Below are 19,732 nucleotides of genomic sequence, written 5' to 3' on the forward strand. Positions count from 1 at the left end.
ACATCTAACCCCACAGCACCTGTATATATGTATATATGTTTGTACATATTTATTACTCTATTTATTTTACTTGTACATTTCTATTCTATTTCTTTTATTTTGTTAGTATGTTTGGTTTTGTTCTCTGTCTCCCCCTTTTAGACTGTGAGCCCACTGTTGGGTAGGGACCGTCTCTAGATGTTGCCAATTTGGACTTCCCAAGCGCTTAGTTCAGTGCTCTGCACATAGTAAGTGCTCAATAAATACGATTGATGATGATGATCTAAGCCCTCACCATGTGTCAAACACTGTTCTAAGCGCTGGGGCAGGTACAAGTTAATTCCCTGGCCCGCATAAGGACCACAGTCCAAGTAGGAGGGAGAACAGGAGAGCAGAGGCCTGGAGAAGTGACCTTGGGCCAGTCACTTAACTTATCTGTACCTGGGTTAACCTCACCTGTAAAACGGGGATTAAGTCTGTGAGCCCCAAGTGGGACGGGGATTGTGCCCGACCGGATTAGCTCGTGTCGGCCGAATAATAATAATAATAATAATAATGGCATTTATTAAGCGCTTACTATGTGCAAAGCACTGTTCTAAGCGCTGGGGAGTTTACAAGGTGATCAGGTTGTCCCACGGGGGGCTCACAGTCTTCATCCCCATTTTACAGATGAGGGAACTGAGGCCCAGAGAAGTGAAGTGACTTGTCCAAAGTCACCCAGCTGACAAGTGGCAGAGCCGGGATTTGAACCGATGATCTCTGACTCCAAAGCCCGGGCTCTTTCCGCTGAGCCACGCTGCTTCCCCATTGTACTAAGCCGAAGTGCTTAGTACAGTGCCTGGCACGTAATGAGCACTTAACAAATACCTTAGTTATCATTCATTCATTCATTCATTCAATGACTGTGAGCCCACTGTTGGGTAGGGACCGTCTCTATATGTTGCCAACTTGTACTTCCCAAGCACTTAGTCCAGTGCTCTGCACACAGTAAGCGCTCGATAAATACAATTGATTGATTGATTGAGCGCTTACTGTGTGCAGAGCACTGTACTAAGTGCTTGGAAAGTACAAGTTGGCAACATATAGAGACGGTCCCTACCTGACAGCGGGCTCGCAGTCTAGAAGGGGGAGACACACAACAAAACAAAACATATTAACAAAATAAAATAAATAGAATAAATATGTACAAATAAAACAGCAGGTTCATTCATTCAGTCGTATTTATTGAGCGCTTACTGTGTGCAGAGCACTGTACTAAGCGCTCGGGAAGTACAAGTTGGCAACATATAGAGACGGTCCCTACCCAACAGCGGGCTCACAGTCTAGAATGGGGAGACAGAACAAAACAGAACATATTAACAAAATAAAATAAATAGAGTAAATATGTACAAATAAAACTGCAGATACATTCATTCATTCAATCATATTTATTGAGCGCTTACTGTGTGCAGAGCACTGTACTAAGTGCTTGGGAAGTACAAGTTGGCAACATATAGAGACGGTCCCTACCTAACAGTGGGCTCACAGTCTAGAAGGGGGAGACAGAAAACAAAACAAAACATATTAACAAAATAAAATAGAGTAAACATGTACAAATAAAGCTGCAGATTCATTCATTCATTCAATCGTATTTATTGAGCGCTTACTGTGTGCAGAGCACTGTACTAAGTGCTTGGGAAGTACAAGTTGGCAACATATAGAGACGGTCCCTACCCAACAGTGGGCTCACAGTCTAGAAGGGGGAGACAGAACAAAACAAAACATATTAACAAAATAAAATAGAGTAAATATGTACAAATAAAATAAATAATTATCACTGCTGTTAATATTAGTAGTAGTAGGTGCTCACTAAATACCATCAATTTATACAGTGCACCTGGTAGATTCTCAGTAAATGCTTTTAGTAATAACGATTTTGACACCCGTCTCCATGTTTCGTTGTCTGCCTCCCCTTTCTAGACTGTGAGCCCATTATTGGGTAGGGACCGTCTCTATATGTTGCCGACTTGGACTTCCCAAGCGCTTAGTACAGTGCTCTGCACACACTTAAGTGCTCAGTAGATACGATTGAATGAATGAATGAATAATTATTATTGTGGTATTTAAGTGCTTACTGTGTTCCAAGCGCTGGTGTAGATGCAAGATAAGCAGGTTATCCCACAAGGGGCTTTCCGTCCCAATCCCCATTTTACAGACGAGGTAACTGAGGAGCTCTCTTCCTCCCTTCAAGGCCCTACTGAGAGCTCACCTCCTCCAGGAGGCCTTCCCAGACTGAGCCCCTTCCCTCCTCTCCCCCTCAGCCCCCCTCCATCTCCCCCATCTTGCCTCCTTCCCTTCCCCACAGCACCTGTATATATGTATATATGTTTGTACAGATTTATTACTCTATTTATTTATTTATTTATTTTACTTGTACATATCTATTCTATTTATTTTATTTTGTTAGTATGTTTGGTTTTGTTCTCTGTTTCCCCCTTTTAGACTGTGAGCCCACTGTTGGGCAGGGACTGTCTCTATATGTTGCCAATTTGTACTTCCCAAGCGCTTGGTACAGTGCTCTGCACACAGGTAGCGCTCAATAAATACGATTGATGATGATGATGATGAAGTGACTTGCCCAGGGTCACACAGCAGACAAGTGGCAGAGCCGGGATTAGAACCCACAACCTCTGACTGCGAAGCCTGTGCTCTGGCCACTAGGCCAGGCTGCAGTTCATTCATTCAGTCATATTTATTGAGCGCTTACTGTGTGCAGAGCACCGGACTAAGCGCTTGGGAAATACAAGTTGACGACATACGGAGACGGTCCCTACCCAACAACGGGCTCACAGTCTAGAAAGTGCAGATGTTACGGAGGGAGTTTAGCGGGTGAAGTTTACCCTGCCACGCTCTAAATTGAATTTAAAGACACGTGGAACTGGTGGTCTTACGCTTAGTCCGCGGATGTTTCCGTCACAGGTGAAGCTGCAAGAGTCCATTGAATACGAAGACTTGGGAAAAAATAACAGCATGAAAACCATTGCACTAACCCTCAAGAAGTCAGATAGGTGAGTTTAAGTGATGCGGCTGGGAAGCGGGCTTGGGGGTGTCTTGTAGGTAGCTCAACTCAAAGCAGAATTATTCCGACTCATCCCTTCCAGTATGGTTTCCCCACTTAGCATTTTCAGGCTCCGACCGTTAAATTTTCGCTCCAAGCTGATATCCGTAACTGGTTCCACGGAGCCTCAGAATTTCCGTCTTTAGGCGCGAACCGTTAGTTCCCACGGCGGGGCCGGGGAACAGACGGATTTCTCTGAAAATGTCGCCTCGGGCATTTGTACCAGCCTGTTGCGTGGGACAGAGGTCCAGGAAGACGGGGAGGAGGGGAGCGTTCAAACGGCAGAGGTGGTCGGTTTCTCCCGCCTCGGGGTCGAGCCGGCCGTTTCCTAATGGTTCCTCCCGTTCCGTCCTTCAGGTATTACCACGGTCCGACTCCAATTCAGTCCTTGCAATATGCAACAAGTCAGGATATCATTAATTCTTTTCAGAGTATTAGACAAGAAATGGAAGCCTATGCTCCCAAACTAACTCAGGTAAGTAAATTTGCCCCTGTGAAAGCCACGATACGCTGAATGCCTTCTGAGAGCAGCAGTCTTGAACAAAAATATATCCAGCAGGCCTTACCCCTGAACGAACCCCATATATCTTTCCCGGTTGCAAGATGGGAGAGGGAAGGGCGGGAGGCCGGAGTACGAGGCGGACATTTCGTATGCTCTTTGTACGGATGGCCGACGAGATGGACACCACCCCCGGCCTGTATTTGGGTTGGTAGCTTTCCGCCGAACAGGCTCTCTTTGAGTGGGAAACGGAGACTGAAATTTTCCTTAAAGTACAAAGAAGGTTGCCCCCCTTCCCCAGTGGGGAAAACATTTTCATCTTTGGCGGATTGGTTTTCCCTCTCTGGTGCTTAAAAATGGAGCAGACAGATGGCTTATCTGAGCCAGTGGAATAGCCGAAGAAGCCTGTTTCCTTTCTTTGGCCCTTTGGGGTCATGAGTAGTAGCCCGTTATCTTATCTAAAAACAGAAAAAAATTGGCCGGGAATTTCAATCTGTTCTTCATTAAAGCCTCACTTAGGCGGCAGGTCTTGTCAAAGTCTCTAAAGACCTTGTGCTTATCAGGAGAGGACTTAAGGGCTTCCACTCACAGAATTTAGTCCCTTATCTCATACAGTCAATTTACCCAGCCACAACGGCCGAGTCCCCTAATACAAAGAGGCATTCAACCTGAAAACCACTGAAGCCTCCCTAGGAAACGGGCTCTCTGCCGGCCTGTTGGATCAATCAATCAATCAATTGTATTTATTGAGCGCTTATTGTGTGCAGAGCACTGTACTAAAGCGCTTGGGAAGTACAAGTTGGCAGCAGATGGTGGATGGGAATCGTGGAGGCTGTCTCTCGATACGGTGTCTCTTCGGCCTATTTTTCGGCCACACGGTAAACGCTCAATAAATACGACTGAATGAATGAACTGCAGCCTGGCCTAGTGGCCAGAGCACAGGCTTCGCAGTCAGAGGTTGTGGGTTCTAATCCCGGCTCTGCCACTTGTCTGCTGTGTGACCTTGGGCAGGTCACGTCACTTCTCTGGGCCTCAGTTACCTCGTCTGTAAAATGGGGATTGAGACGGAAAGCCCCACGTGGGCCAACTGTACTAAGCGCTCGGGAAGTACAAGTTGGCAACACATAGAGACAGTCCCTACCCAACAGCGGGCTCACAGTCTAGAAGGGGGAGAATGAATTCCCATTCAGAATCTAGAAGGGGGAATGAATGAATATGTATATATGTTTGTACGTATGTATTACTCTATTTATTTATTTATTTTACTTGTACGTATTCTATTTATTTATTCCGAACCGTTGGTGTTTGCGGGCGGCGATCGGAGCGGGCTTTTGTTTCCTGTCTTCAAGGTTCTTTCGAGTAGTGCCGCAAGTACTACCATCACAGCCCTGTCGCCCGGAGGAGCGCTTATGCAGGGAGGAACACAGCAAGCCATAAACCGTAGGTACCCGGGGGCAACTTCCTTGGGCCTCAGCTGGCCCGCGTCCCGCGCCGGGGTCTCCCTCGGTTTCCCTCGGCCCCGCCTGCGGAGAAGGAGCGTGTCCTCAATCGGCAGTACTATTGTTCAAGCGCTTACTGGGTACATGGGGAACACAAAAGTGTTCACCGGATCTCCCAAATCGGGAAAATTGAAATGGGGTCAGCACATTCATCTGTAGCAGTCCATAATGGATTAGTAAAGCAAGGATTTAAATCATTACACAGATGGTAGGTACGTGATAAAATGTGAGAGGAGATGTTAAGGGTGTTTCAGTGTCCAGCCCTACCCATGTGGGTGGGTTTAGGCAGAGAAACCATAATGCTGTTCCTCCAAGCACCCTTTCATTCATTCATTCAGTCGTATTTATTGAGCACTTACTGTGTGCAGAGCACTGTACTAAGCGCTTGGGAAGTACAAGTTGGCAGCATATAGAGACGGATGGCATTTGTTAAGCGCTTACTATGTGCCCAGCACTGTTCTAAGCGCTGGGTAGATACACGGTGATCAGGTGGTCCCACGGGGGGCTCACAGTCTTCATCCCCATTTTACAGGTGAGGGAATTGAGGCACAGAGAAGTGAAGTGACTTGCCCAAGGGCACGCGGCAGAGGCCAGAATTAGAACCCACGTCCTCTGACTCCCAACCCCTGGCTTTGCCTCTAAGCCTCGCTGCTTCTCGGTACACGAGTGGGTAGACAAGTTCCCTGCTCACTGCACGCTCACAGCATGGCTCAGTGGAAAGAGCCCGGGCTTTGGAGTCAGAGGTCATGGGTTCGAATCCCAGCTCCGCCGCATGTCTGCTGTGTGACCTTGGCCAAGTCACTTAACTGTGTATATGTATATATGTTTGTACATATTTATTACTCTGGTAGAGAAGCTTCTCTAATAGAGAAGCAGCGTGGCTCAGTGGAAAGAGCCCGGGTTTTGGAGTCAGAGGTCATGGGTTCGAATCCCAGCTCCACCACATGTCGGCTGTGTGACCTTGGGCAAGTCACTTAACTTCTCTCAGCCTCAGTTACCTCATCTGTAAAATGGGGATTAAGACTGTGAGCCCCACGTGGGACAACCTGACCACCTTGTATCCCCCCCAGCGCTTAGAACAGTGCTTTGCACATAGTAAGCACTTAACAAATGCCATTATTATTATTGCTATCATTATCATTATTATTATTATTATTGTCTCAGGGGAAAATTGTGCTGATGAGGGGTTAGGAGCCCCAACTTCTAAGGAATTGCCCGATGGGCCGGGCCTGATCGCAATCCTTTGTGTCGGGATGTAGAAAGAAGCCTTTCCCTTATGGAGAATCGACTTTTCCCGGGACCCACTTTTGCTTCTGAATCTTCCTGTGGGGTTTTGACATCTTTTATTTGTTCTTCTATGTGTGAAGCGCTTACTGTGTGCCAGGCACTGTACTGACCGCTGGCGGGGAGATACAAGCCGATCAGGCTGGACACAGTCCGTGTCCCACATGGTGCTCACAGTCTCAATCCCTAGTTGACAGAGGTGACAACCGAGGCCCGGAGAAATGAAGCGACTTGCCCGAGGTCCCGCAGCCATCCCGTGGCGGAGCCGGGATTAGACTCCAGGTCCTTCCGACTCTCGGGCCCGGGCTCTTTCCGCTAGGCCATGCCGCTTCCCGTCTGATGGGGGTCACCTAAAAGATCAGTGAGCGTGACAGACCAAGGGCTCGGGGCTCAGTAGACACGGTCCTCGGCACCCTCGTCCAATCAATCAATCAATCAATTGTATTTATTGAGCGCTTACTGTGTGCAGAGCACTGTACTAAGCGCTTGGGAAGTAAAAGTTGGCAACATCTAGAGACAGTCCCTACCCAGCAGTGGGCTCACAGTCTAAAAGGGGGAGACGGAGAACAAAACCAAACGTACTAACAAAATAAATAGAATATGTACAAGTAAAAGCAGTAAATAAATAGAGTAATAAATACGTACAAACATATACATATATACAGGTGCTGTGGGGGAGGGAAGCACTCAATAAATACAATTGAATTAACGAATGAAGTCATAGAATAGATATGTACAAGTAAAATGAATAGAGTAATAAATATGTACAAACATATATACATATATATCCATTCCTGTCGACGGAACAGTCATCATCATCATCATCGTATTTATTGAGCGCTTACTATGTGCAGAGCACTGTACTAAGCGCTTGGGAAGTCCAAATTGGCAACATATAGAGACAGTCCCTACCCAACAGTGGGCTCACAGTCTAAAAGGGGGAGACAGAGAACAAAACCAAACATACTAACAAAATAAAATAAATAGAATAGATATGTACAAATAAAATAAATAAATAGAGTAATAAATATGTACAAACAGGTGCTGTGGGGAAGGGAAGGAGGTAAGATGGGGGGATGGAGAGGGGGACGAGGGGGAGAGGAAGGAAGGGGCTCAGTCTGGGAAGGCCTCCTGGAGGAGGTGAGCTCTCAGCAGGGCCTTGAAGGGAGGAAGAGAGCGAGCTTGGCGGATGGGAGGAGGGAGGGCATTCCGGGCCCGGGGGATGACGTGGGCCGGGGGTCGATGGTGGGACAGGCGAGAGCGAGGTACGGTGAGGAGATCAGCGGTGGAGGAGCGCCCAAAATCCCCAGGTGGAATTTGAGAAGCCACGGTCCCTCGGGGGCCTGTCCTTGTCTTGCAGAGATGGTGCCAAATGACATTCAGTCTGAGCTGAAACACTTGTACGTGGCAGTCGGGGAACTGCTGAGGCATTTCTGGTCCTGCTTTCCTGCGAACACGCCATTCCTAGAAGAAAAGGTAAGGAAGACTTCCTTCCGGATAGAGACCAGAACGCCGTCCCGTCACAGGGCGAGCCATCGGGCCCGAATCGGACGTCGGAGCCGTCGAGCGTGGCCATCGTGCTCGATTGCCGTCCCCGGGTTTCCAGGTGACCTTGGGGAAGTCACTTCGCTTCTCTGGGCCTCGGTTATCTCATCCGTAACATTCATTCATATTTATTGAGCGCTTACTGTGTGCAGAGCACTGTACTAAGCGCTTGGGAAGTTCAAGTTGGCAACATATAGAGACGGTCCCTACCCATCTGTTATGGGCTCACAGTCTAGAAGGGGGAAAATGGGGATTGAGACTGTGAGTCCCACGTGGGGCAGGGACTGCGTCCAACCCGATTTGCTTGTTTTCACCCTCGGTGCTCAGTAAGGTGCCTGGGAACACAATAAGCGCTTAAACACCACAGTTATTACTGTCGCGATGTATCGGGCTCAGTCTCTGCCATCGCCAGACTCCAGTCAGCTGTGAATCTAAGGCTGCTTCCTCCAATTCCCCCTAAGGCGGAACGCCATCACTGTGAGCGGACGAAAGGAAATGGAAAAAAGCAAGTCGCAGCTGAAAGAGGAAGCAGATTTTAACATTGGGCGGGAAGTAAACCGTCGCTCTCTTTTTTATTGAAATGGTATTTATTTGTTAAGCGCTTACTACGTGCCAGTCACCGTGCTAAGGGTGAGGGGTTGATACAATCCAGTCGGGTTGGACATGGTCCGTTTCCCACATGGGGCTCACGGGCTTAATCCCCATTTTACAGATGAGGGGATTGAGGCCCAGAGAAGTGAAGCGACTTGCCCAAGGCCACACAGCGGACAGGTGGCGGAGCCAGAATTAGAAAGTAGGCCACCGCTGCTTTTCTCCTGGTCACCGGAGGCAGTTTCTGATCCCTGGCAACCTGAGAGGTTCTCAGGGAGGATCAGTAGCGGAGTTTCATAGAACCAACCCCTTGTGTATTCAACAAACAGAAGTGAGAGGTATTAGGATAACACATTAAACAAATAAACCGATAAACCAAAGATAGCCCAGAGATAAAGGCAAAGAGCAGGCCTAAGAGGTGTGATTTTGTTTGTTGGCTTAGGCTGCACTAAGCCAACATTTAAAGTGACTCTCTTGGAAAGTAGAATTATTGATTAGGTCTGAAAACTCAGCAGGGACGGCATCTGAGAGTCTGTATTGACTCCGGTGGTTGTTGTTTTTTTTAATGGTATTTCTTAAGGGCTTACTATGTGCCAGGCACTGCTTTTTAGTTCTGGGGAAGAATCAATCAGTCAATAGTATTTATTGAGTGCTTACTTTGTGCAGAGCACTGTACTAAGCGCTTGGGAATAATAATAATGGCATTTATTAAGCGCTTTCTATGTGCAAAGCACTGTTCTAAGCGATGGGGAGGTTCCAAGGTGATCAAGTTGTCCCCCGTGGGGCTCCCTGTCTTCATCCCCATTTTACAGATAAGGGAACTGAGGCCCAGAAAATAATAATAATAATGATGGCATTTAGTAAGCGCTTACTATGTGCAAAGTACTGTTCTAAGCACTGGGGAGGTTCCATGGTCATCAAGTTGACCCCCGTGGGGCTCCCAGTCTTTATCCCCATTTTACAGATGAAGGAACTGAGGCCCAGAGAATAATAATAATAATGGCATTTAGTAAGCACTCGGGAGGTTAGGTTGTGATCAGGTTGTCCCACGGGGGGGGTCACAGTCTTCATCCCCATTTTCCAGATGAGGTCACTGAGGCCCAGAGAAGTGAAGTGACTTGCCCAAAGTCACACAGCTGACAATTGGCAGGGCTGGGATTTGAACCCATGACCTCTGACTCCAAAGCCCGGGCTCTTTCCACTGAGCCACGCTGCTTCTCTTGTATTGGGAAGTACAAGTTGGCAACATATAGAAACATATAGACAGATAGAGATAGATATAGTTATATATAGATATATATCGATATGTTTATACATAGATAAACATATCGATATATATCTATATATAGATATATATGTCTATATGTTTCTATATGTTGCCAACTTGTACGTCTATATATAGATAGATAGACATATAGAAACAAGCTAATCAAGCTGGACGCAGTCCACGTCCCACATGGGGCTCAGAGTCTTAATCCCCATTTTGATGATGATGATGATGATGGTGGTATTTGTTAAGCGCTTACTGTGTGTTTTGCAGATGAGGTCACGGAGGCCCAGAGAAGTGAAGTGACTTGCCTAAGGTCACACAGCAGACAAGTGGTGGAGCTGGGATTAGAACCCAGATCCTTCTGACTCGCAAGCCTATGCTCTGTCTACTAAGCCCTGCCACTTCTCAGCATTAGAATAGTCCTAAGTGTGGTGTTTGTGAAGCGCTTATTGGGTGTCAAGCACTGTTCTAAGCGTCGAGGGGGATTCAGGATAATCTAGTCAGACTCATCATCAATCGTATTTATTGAGCGCTTACTGTGTGCAGAGCACTGTTCCCGCGTGGGGCCCAGCGTTATCGCTTCCCCCACCCAGACTCGGGCGGCGAGAGCCCCGCTTTGTAACCCTCCGTCCGCCTGTCCGCGGTTGTCTTCCAGGTGGTCAAGATGAAAAGCAATCTGGAGCGATTCCAAGTTACGAAGCTCTGCCCGTTCCAAGACAAAATCCGGAGACAGTATTTAAGCACAAACGTAAGGAGAGAGCTTGGCCGAACTGACCAAATAACCTGCGCCGTAAACTGGACAGAGGAAAGCCCGTTGACGTGACAAGTAGCGGGAGTTAAACTCTCTTGAGGTTAAAATGCCGGGTGTGCAGTCAGTCGGTCGTATTTATTGAGTGCTTACTGTGTGCAGAGCTTTATACCAAGCGCTTGTCGTAAGGAGAGAGCTTGGCCTAACTGACTAAATAACCTGTGCCGTAAACTGGACAGAGGAAAGCCTGTTGACATGACAAGTAGCGGGAGTTAAACTCTCTTGAGGTTAAAATGCCAGGTGTGCAGTCAGTCAGTCATATTTATTGAGTGCTTACTGTGTGCAGAGCTTTATACCAAGTGCTCATCTTATGCTGGCGAGTTATTTCCGATCCATAGTGACCCCCATGGCCGCATCTTTCCGGAATGCCCCACCTCCATCTGCAGTTGTTCTGGTAGCGTATCCATAGAGTTTTTTTGGGAAAAGTAACGGAAACGGTTTACCATTACCTCCTTCCGCGCGGTCCACCCTCGAGTCTCTCTCAAGCTGCTGCTGCCCAGCATGGGTGAGTTTTATCCTGTAACAATCAATCAATCAATCAGTCGTATTTATTGAGCGCTTACTGTGTGCAGAGCACTGTACTAAGTGCTTGAGAAGTACAAGTTGGCAACATATAGGGACTGTCCCTACCCAACAGTGGGCTCACAGTCTAAAAAATTGCCTTCCACTCGCTAGCCACTGGCCAAACTAGGAATGGTCAAGCCTCTGCTTGACTCTCCCTCCCGTAGCCAAAACTGATAAAGAGTACTGGAAACTCTCCAGGTGCCATCCTGAGAGGGGACTAAGCGCTTGGGAGAGTATAATATAGAGCAGACACATTCCCTGCCCACGGTCTAGAGGGGGAGACGGACATGAATAATAGAAATAAAGAAAATTAGGTGCCATCCTGAGAGGGGACTAAGCGCTTGGGAGAGTATAATATAGAGCAGACACATTCCCTGCCCACGGTCTAGAGGGAGAGACGGACATGAATAACAGAAATAAAGAAAATTAGGTGCCATCCTGAGAGGGGACTAAGAGCTTGGGAGAGTATAATAATAGAGCAGCCACATTCCCTGCCCACGGTCTAGAGGGGGAGACGGACATGAATAATAGAAATAAAGAAAATTAGGTGCCATCCTGAGAGGGGACTAAGCGCTTGGGAGAGTATAATATAGAGCAGACACATTCCCTGTCCACGGTCTAGAGGGGGAGATGGACATGAATAATAGAAATAAAGAAAATTAGGTGCCATCCTGAGAGGGAACTAAGCGCTTGGGAGAGTATAATATTAGAGCAGACACATTCCCTGCCCACGGTCTAGAGGGGGAGACGGACATGAATAATAGAAATAAAGAAAATTAGGTGCCATCCTGAGAGGGGACTAAGCGCTTGGGAGAGTATAATATAGAGCAGACACATTCCCTGCCCACGGTCTAGAGGGAGAGACGGACATGAATAACAGAAATAAAGAAAATTAGATGCCATCCTGAGAGGGTACTAAGAGCTTGGGAGAGTATAATAATAGAGCAGACACATTCCCTGCCCACGGTCTAGAGGGGGAGACGGACATGAATAATAGAAATAAAGAAAATTAGGTGCCATCCTGAGAGGGGACTAAGCACTTGGGAGAGTATAATATAGAGCAGACACATTCCCTGCCCACGGTCTAGAGGGAGAGACGGACATGAATAATAGAAATAAAGAAAATTAGGTGCCATCCTGAGAGGGGACTAAGCGCTTGGGAGAGTATAATATAGAGCAGACACATTCCCTGCCCACGGTCTAGAGGGAGAGACGGACATGAATAACAGAAATAAAGAAAATTAGGTGCCATCCTGAGAGGGGACTAAGAGCTTGGGAGAGTATAATATAGAGCAGACACATTCCCTGCCCACGGTCTAGACGGGGAGATGGACATGAATAATAGAAATAAAGAAAATCAGGTGCCATCCTGAGAGGGGACTAAGAGCTTGGGAGAGTATAATAATAGAGCAGCCACATTCCCTGCCCACGGTCTAGAGGGGGAGACGGACATGAATAATAGAAATAAAGAAAATTAGGTGCCATCCTGAGAGGGGACTAAGCGCTTGGGAGAGTATAATATAGAGCAGACACATTCCCTGCCCACGGTCTAGAGGGAGAGACGGACATGAATAATAGGAATAAAGAAAATTAGGTGCCATCCAGAGAGGGTACTAAGAGCTTGGGAGAGTATAGTAATAGAGCAGACACATTCCCTGCCCACGGTCTAGAGGGGGAGACGGACATGAATAATAGAAATAAAGAAAATTAGGTGCCATCCTGAGAGGGGGCTAAGCACTTGGGAGAGTATAATATAGAGCAGACATATTCCCTGCCCACAGTCTAGAGGGAGAGACGGACATGAATAACAGAAATAAAGAAAATTAGGTGCCATCCTGAGAGGGAACTAAGCGCTTGGGAGAGTATAATATAGAGCAGACACATTCCCTGCCCACGGTCTAGAGGGAGAGACGGACATGAATAATAGAAATAAAGAAAATTAGGTGCCATCCTGAGAGGGGACTAAGAGCTTGGGAGAGTATAATAATAGAGCAGACACATTCCCTGCCCACGGTCTAGAGGGGGAGATGGACATGAATAATAGAAATAAAGAAAATTAGGTGCCATCCTGAGAGGGGACTAAGCGCTTGGGAGAGTATAATATAGAGCAGACACATTCCCTGTCCACGGTCTAGAGGGGGAGACGGACATGAATAATAGAAATAAAGAAAATTAGGTGCCATCCTGAGAGGGTACTAAGAGCTTGGGAGAGTATAATATAGAGCAGACACATTCCCTGCCCACGGTCTAGAGGGGGAGACGGACATGAATAATAGAAATAAAGAAAATCAGGTGCCATCCTGAGAGGGGACTAAGAGCTTGGGAGAGTATAATAATAGAGCGGACACATTCCCTGCCCACGGTCTAGAGGGGGAGACGGACATGAGTAATAGAAATAAAGAAAATTACAGCCATCTGAGTGCCTAAGCTAGAGAGATTAAGGCCTTGCCTACCCTAGAAAGTAGATCTTCCTAAAGAATTCATTGTTTTTGTCACATTTAAGCCTCAGGGCAGACCTCAAGGGGGATTTTGGTGACTCTGAGGGGTTCCCGGGTTCAGGGCAATTCCCGCCCCACCTTGGTGGATGGAGTCTTTCAGGCTTTTTCACTTCCTTTCAGCCCTGTCTGTCCTGCTTCTTCCTCACAGCCTTTGATGGCCTCCGGGCAGGCCCCAAATCCTGAGCTGGCTGGGCTGCCACGTCCCCGGGCAGTCGGTTAGGTCAGTCGGGGAGTCGGCAGGCCTGCGTGAGGAAGCGTGACCTCGGTCGGGCGCGGGGAAAGTTGTTGCCCTCTTTGTCGCCCGGTCATCCGAGCGCTTACCAGGAGGAGCGAGCTAAATTGCCACAAGTAGTAGCACCCCCTCCCTCCACAGGCCCCGAGGTTAGGGTTCTTCCATCTCCACTGAGGTGGCTCTGGGAGAATGAGGCTGACGTTTGGGCGATCGTCATTCATTCATTCATTCAATTCAGTCGTATTTATCGAACGCTTACTGTGTGCAGAGCACTGGACTAAGCGCTTGGGAAGTACAGGTTGGCAACATCTAGAGACGGTCCCTACCCAACAGCGGGCTCACAGTCTAGAAGGGGGAGACAGAGAACAAAACAAAACATATTAATAAAATAAATAAATGGAATATGTACAAGTAAAATAAATAAATAAGGAGTAATAAATACATACAAACATATATACATATTCATTCATTCCCCCTTCTAGATTCTGAATGGGAATTCATTCCCATTCATTCTCCCCCTTCTAGACTGTGAGCCCGCAGTCTAAGCGCTGGGGTAGATACAGGTTGATCAGGTTGTCCCACGTGAGGCTCACAGTCTGAATCCCCATTTTACAGATGGGGTAACTGAGGAACAGAGAAGTGAAGTGACTTGCCCAAAGTCACACAGCTGACAGGTGGCGGAGCCGGGATTTGAACCCATGACCCCTGACTCCCGAGCCCGGCCTCTTTCCACTGAGCCACGCTGCTTCGATTGTACTCTCCCAAGCGCTTAGCACAGTGCCCTGCATCATCACCAATCGTATTTATTGAGCACTTACTATGTGCAGAGCACTGTACTAAGCGCTTAGTATAGTACTTAGTATAGTACTTAGTACTGCACACAGTATATGCTCAATAAATACGATTGACTGACTAGAAGATAGAGAAGCAGCGTGGCTCAGTGGAAAGAGCCCGAGCTTTGGAGTCAGAGGTCATGGGTTCAAATCCCGGCTCCGACAATTGTCAGCTGTGTGACTTCGGGCAAGTCACTTCACTTCTCTGAGCTTCAGTTACCTCATCTGTAAAATGGGGATGAAGACTGAGCCCCACGTGGGACAACCTGATCCCTTTGTATCCCCCCAAGCGCTTAGAACAGTGCTTGGCACATAGTAAGCGCTTAACAAATGCCAACATTATTATCGTTATAAAAACGAAAGCCTCCACAGCAGTATTGGTGGGTCGTGAGCAAAATGAGAGTCCCAGGCATGTTATTCATTCATTCATTCATTGAATCGTATTTATTGAGCGCTTACTGTGTGCAGAGCACTGGACTAAGCGCTTGAGAAGTATAAGTTGGCAACGTAGACGGTCCGTACCCAACAACGGGCATGTTAGGGACAGAAAGGTGAATCAACAGTTGAGGATCGGAAATTCATTCAGTCGTATTTATTGAGCGCCTACTGCGTGCAGAGCACTGGACTAAGCGCTTGGGAAGTATAAGTTGGCAACATAGACGGTCCGTACCCAACAACGGGCGTGTTAGGGACAGAAAGGTGAATCAACAGTTGAGGAGCGGAACAATCGCCTTAGGTCGGCAGGCGGGGAGAGAGAGTCCTTTGCGGCAGCCCCTGGAAATGAGGGTGCAAAATCAACGTCGCGAAAAGGGTAGCAACAGCCTACCGGACGTCCCTATTGGTATCAGGGAAAAAAAGAAGTCCGAGAGCCATTCTCCGGTTTTTATTTTATTTTTTTTATGAGAAATACTTCATTTTATGGTCTTTTTGTCATCCTCATCCTTTCCAGTCCGGGGGTGGTGGGCAGACGAAAAGGGTAATCCGTAAAGCTGAAGAAGATTTCCATTGATCACCAAGATCTCCCTCTAGACATGAGAAGCAGAGTGGCTCGGTGGAAAGAGCCCGGGCTTTGGAGTCAGAGGTCGTGGGTTCAAATCCCGGCTCTGCCAATGGTCAGCTGGGTGACTTTGGGCAAGTCACTTCACTTCTCTGGGCCTCAGTGACCTCATCTGTAAAATGGGGATGAAGACTATGAGCCCCCCGTGGGCTGATGACCTTATAACCTCCCCAGCACTTAGAACAGTGCTTTGCACATAGTAAGCGCTTAATAAATACTATCATTATTATCATTATTATTATGAAGTCTGGGGATCGGAGCCTCGGATTCCTCACAGAATCGGATAACGGGCTGCCCCGGGTCCAACTCCGGGCCTTCCCGCTCTCTAGACGGGAAGTTCAGTGTGGGCGGGGAACGGGTCTGCTAATTCTGCTACATTGTGCTCTCCCAATCGCTTAGTCCAGTGCCCTGCACGTACTAAGCGCTCAGTAAATACAATTGATTAAATCCTGCTGACGAGGCACCTGTAAACGGGACAGTTTGGAACTGGAACATGAGGCCTCGTGAAGGAAAAGTGGTTTTAATAATAATAATAATGGCACTTATTAAGCGCTTACTATGTGCAAAGCATCATCATCATCATCAATCGTATTTATTGAGCGCTTACTATGTGCAGAGCACTGTACTAAGCGCTTGGGAAGTACAAATTGGCAACATATAGAGACAGTCCCTACCCAACAGTGGGCTCACAGTCTAAAAGGGAAAGCACTGTTCGAAGCGCTGGGGAGGTTACAAGGTGATCAGGCTGCCCCACGGGGGGCTCCCAGTCTTCATCCCCATTTGACAGACGAGGGAACTGAGGCCCAGAGAAGTGAAGCGACTCGCCCAGAGTCACCCAGCTGACGAGTGGCGGAGCCCGGGATTTGAACCCGTGACCTCGGACTCCAAAGCCCGGGCTCTTTTGGGCCCGACTGCCGGTGAAATCCTCTCCTGTGTCTTTTCAGCTGCTAAGTCACATTGAGGAGATGCTCCAGGCGGCCTACAACAAACTCCACACGTGGCAGTCCAGGCGCATGCTGAAGAAAACGTGAAACGTCTTGGCCGTTAAAAGGTTTTTTGTGTGTGTGTGTGTAGGGGGGTGAGGGCCTTTTTTTTGTTGTTCCTTTTGTTTTTTAAAAAGATACCGTCTGCAGTGGTCTTAGGAACCCAACCTGACAAATACGCAGCTCGTCCAGACGTCGCCGGGCGGGCCGCATCCAACGGACTCCCGCAGCCGACGCTTTCTTGAACTTGCGCGTTTGGTGGGAGCGGGCAGACGGGGCGGACTATTAAAGAAGAACCAAAACGAGAGAGCCGAGGCTCAAAAGCAAGCGTTATTTCAAAAAGAGACTGTTTACCGCAGTTACTCAGGAAACTGCTTCGGGTTTGCATTGAGCTGCTCTCAGAAATAAAGAGAATTCCTGTAAAGGGGGTGAATTCATCCAATCTGGAGGCGGGATGCGGGGGGGGGGATGTAGGGTCGAGTCTTTTTTAACGTCTATGGCACAGGGTAAAATGTAAAAAAATTTCCCTCTCAACGGGATCCTCGTTTTGGATTCTCTTCGAACTTTCGGAGACAAGTTGCAAGGGAATATTTCGAATAAGCAGAGAAAACCGTTGCTTCGCGGCTCCAGGAAGAGGGCGGGCCAAGCGGGGGGATCTCCTGGGCCGGGACTCAGAAATGTGAAGCAATAGGATGTTTGCACTGAATGCTTGTTTGTGTTTGGGGGTCCCTAGGTGGAAAAGGGGGGAACCGTTTTTGCAGAAAAATCTTGGGTTTTTATGCAGAGATCTTTTTTTGGAGACATTGGAGTTGCATGTTTTTCTTCAAGTGCAAGGATGCGCTGCTGAAATGAGATGGGTGTTGTTGGTTTTTTGTAAGACGGCATTGTGCTTCAAAGGACAGGAAGAACGCATTTTTTAAAATTGAAAAAACTTGCAGTTGGTGTCTAAGAAATCACTTATTTTCACTTCTTTAGGACAAAAAATAAAAATTGTCTTTTAAGTCTGCTCTTCTCCAGTTTACCTGACTCTTCAAATATTTTTGGCGAGTGGATAAGCATTGCATTGTAGACAGTCCTTCTAGACTGTGAGTTGGGTAGGGACCGTCTCTATGTGTCGCCAACTTGGACTTCCCAAGCGCTTAGTACAGTGCTCTGAACACAGTAAGCGCTCAATAAATACGATTGAATGAATGAATGAATGCATTTGAGAGTGGAAAGTGCGAATGCAAAAAATAAAAAAAGAAAACCCCAAATTCTTTAGCTACAATATTTTATCCGGAATCTGTGCCGTTCTTTGTTCCTCATAGGATCGACTTACTGTTTATCTAAGGCTCAGCCGTCATGAATTAAAATCTACCAAAAATAAGTGAAACCTGTTCTATTAGATGCTCTTTGAAAGTGAAATCCGGGTGTTTTCACCCTGTCCGACCTTTCGTATTTTCTAATGTACAGTGGAGTGGGCTGCCGAACGAGAGTCTTGGGGGTGAATGTTATGGTTAAAGAACTGCGTGCATTCATTCAATCGTATTTATTGAGCGCTTACTGTGTGCAGAGCACTGTACTAAGCGCTTGGGAAGTACAAGTTGGCAACCTATAGAGACGGTCCCTACCCAACAATGGGCTCACATCTAGAAGGGGGAGACAGACAACAGAACAAAACATGTGGACAGTTGTCAAGTCATCAAAATAAATGGAATTAAAGCTAAATGCACATCATTAACAAAATAAATAGAATAGTAAATATTCATTCAGTCGTATTTATTGAGCACTTACTGTGTGCCGAGCACTGGACTAAGCGCTTGGGAAGTACAAGTTGGCGACATATAGAGACAGTCCCTACCCAACAGTGGGCTCACAGTCTAGAAGGGGAAGACAGACAACAAAACAAAACATGTGGACAGGTGTCAAGTCATCAAAATAAATGGAATTAAAGCTAAATGCACATCATTAACAAAATAAATAGAATAGTGAATATTCATTCAATCATATTGAGCGCTTACTGTGTGCAGAGTACTGTACTAAGCGCTTCGGACGTACAAGTTGGCAACATCTAGAGTCGGTCCCTACCTAACAACGAGCTCACAGTCTAGAAGGGGGAGACAGACAACAAAACAAAAAATGTGGACAGGTGTCAAGTCATCAAAATAAATGGAATTAAAGCTAAATGCGCATCATTAACAAAATAAATAGAATAGTAAACATTCATTCAATTGTATTTATTGAGCACTTACTGCGTGCAGAGCACTGTACTAAGCACTTGGGAAGTGCAAGTTGGCAACATATAGAGACGGTCCCTACCCAACAACGGGCTCACGTCTAGAAGGGGGAGACAGACAGCAAAACAAAACATGTGGACAGGTGTCAAGTCATCAAAATAAATGGAATTAAAGCTAAATGCACAGCATGAACAAAATAAATAGAATAGTAAATATGTACAAGTAAAATAAATAGAGTATTTGCCCAGAGACTTTCACATGAAACCACTCTGGCCTCAAGCGAGATTCAAAGTGGAGGGGGCGGATCCCAAAACGCAGCAAAATCATCTTTGAGAACCTCTGCTCTGGGGCTTCGCCGACCGGCTCTGACCCGGCATGTTCAATCGAGCAGTGGTACTTACTGAGCGCTCACTGAGTGCAAAGCACCGTATACTAAGCGCTCGGGAGCGTACAATCCAGTGGAGTTGGCGGACGCGTTCCCCGGATGTCCGGATCGTGTCCGCAACATTCCCGGTGGTCAAGAGCGCTGGTGGGGTTCCCGGCGTTGGGAATTTCAACTGTTCTTCTGGAGGGTAGAGCGGTCTCTCTGGACTGCGAGCTCATTTCGGGCAGGGAAAATGCCCATTTATTGTTGTATTGTACTCTCCCCTGCGCTTAATACAGTGCTTTGCCCCCAGTAAGCGCTCAGTAAATATGATTGAACTGAACTGAATTACTCAGAGAAGCAGCGTGGCTCAGTGGAAAGAGCCCGGGCTTTGGAGTCAATCAATCAATCAA

General features: G+C 47.2%; 1 protein-coding gene across 4 annotated transcripts in view; it reads left to right on the forward strand.

Moving 5' to 3' along the window:
* GTF2H1 (general transcription factor IIH subunit 1) overlaps window positions 1-17,748 on the forward strand; it is a 53,313-nt gene extending 35,565 nt beyond the window's left edge. For 2 of the 4 annotated variants that reach the window (XM_038764935.1, XM_038764936.1), the window contains exons 10-15: window positions 2,938-3,026; window positions 3,434-3,551; window positions 4,925-5,015; window positions 7,719-7,834; window positions 10,420-10,512; window positions 16,701-17,748. In XM_038764935.1, coding sequence (XP_038620863.1) covers window positions 2,938-3,026; window positions 3,434-3,551; window positions 4,925-5,015; window positions 7,719-7,834; window positions 10,420-10,512; window positions 16,701-16,787 — 594 coding nt within the window. In that variant the 3' untranslated portion in view covers window positions 16,788-17,748. The remainder of the gene's footprint in view (window positions 1-2,937; window positions 3,027-3,433; window positions 3,552-4,924; window positions 5,016-7,718; window positions 7,835-10,419; window positions 10,513-16,700) is intronic. The other 2 variants (XM_038764937.1, XM_038764938.1) reach the window with 2 other exon arrangements.
* The last annotated feature ends 1,984 nt before the right edge of the window (window positions 17,749-19,732 follow it).

The sequence above is a fragment of the Tachyglossus aculeatus genome, chromosome 22 (assembly GCF_015852505.1).
Source record: "Tachyglossus aculeatus isolate mTacAcu1 chromosome 22, mTacAcu1.pri, whole genome shotgun sequence".
Taxonomy (NCBI): Eukaryota; Metazoa; Chordata; class Mammalia; order Monotremata; family Tachyglossidae; genus Tachyglossus; species Tachyglossus aculeatus.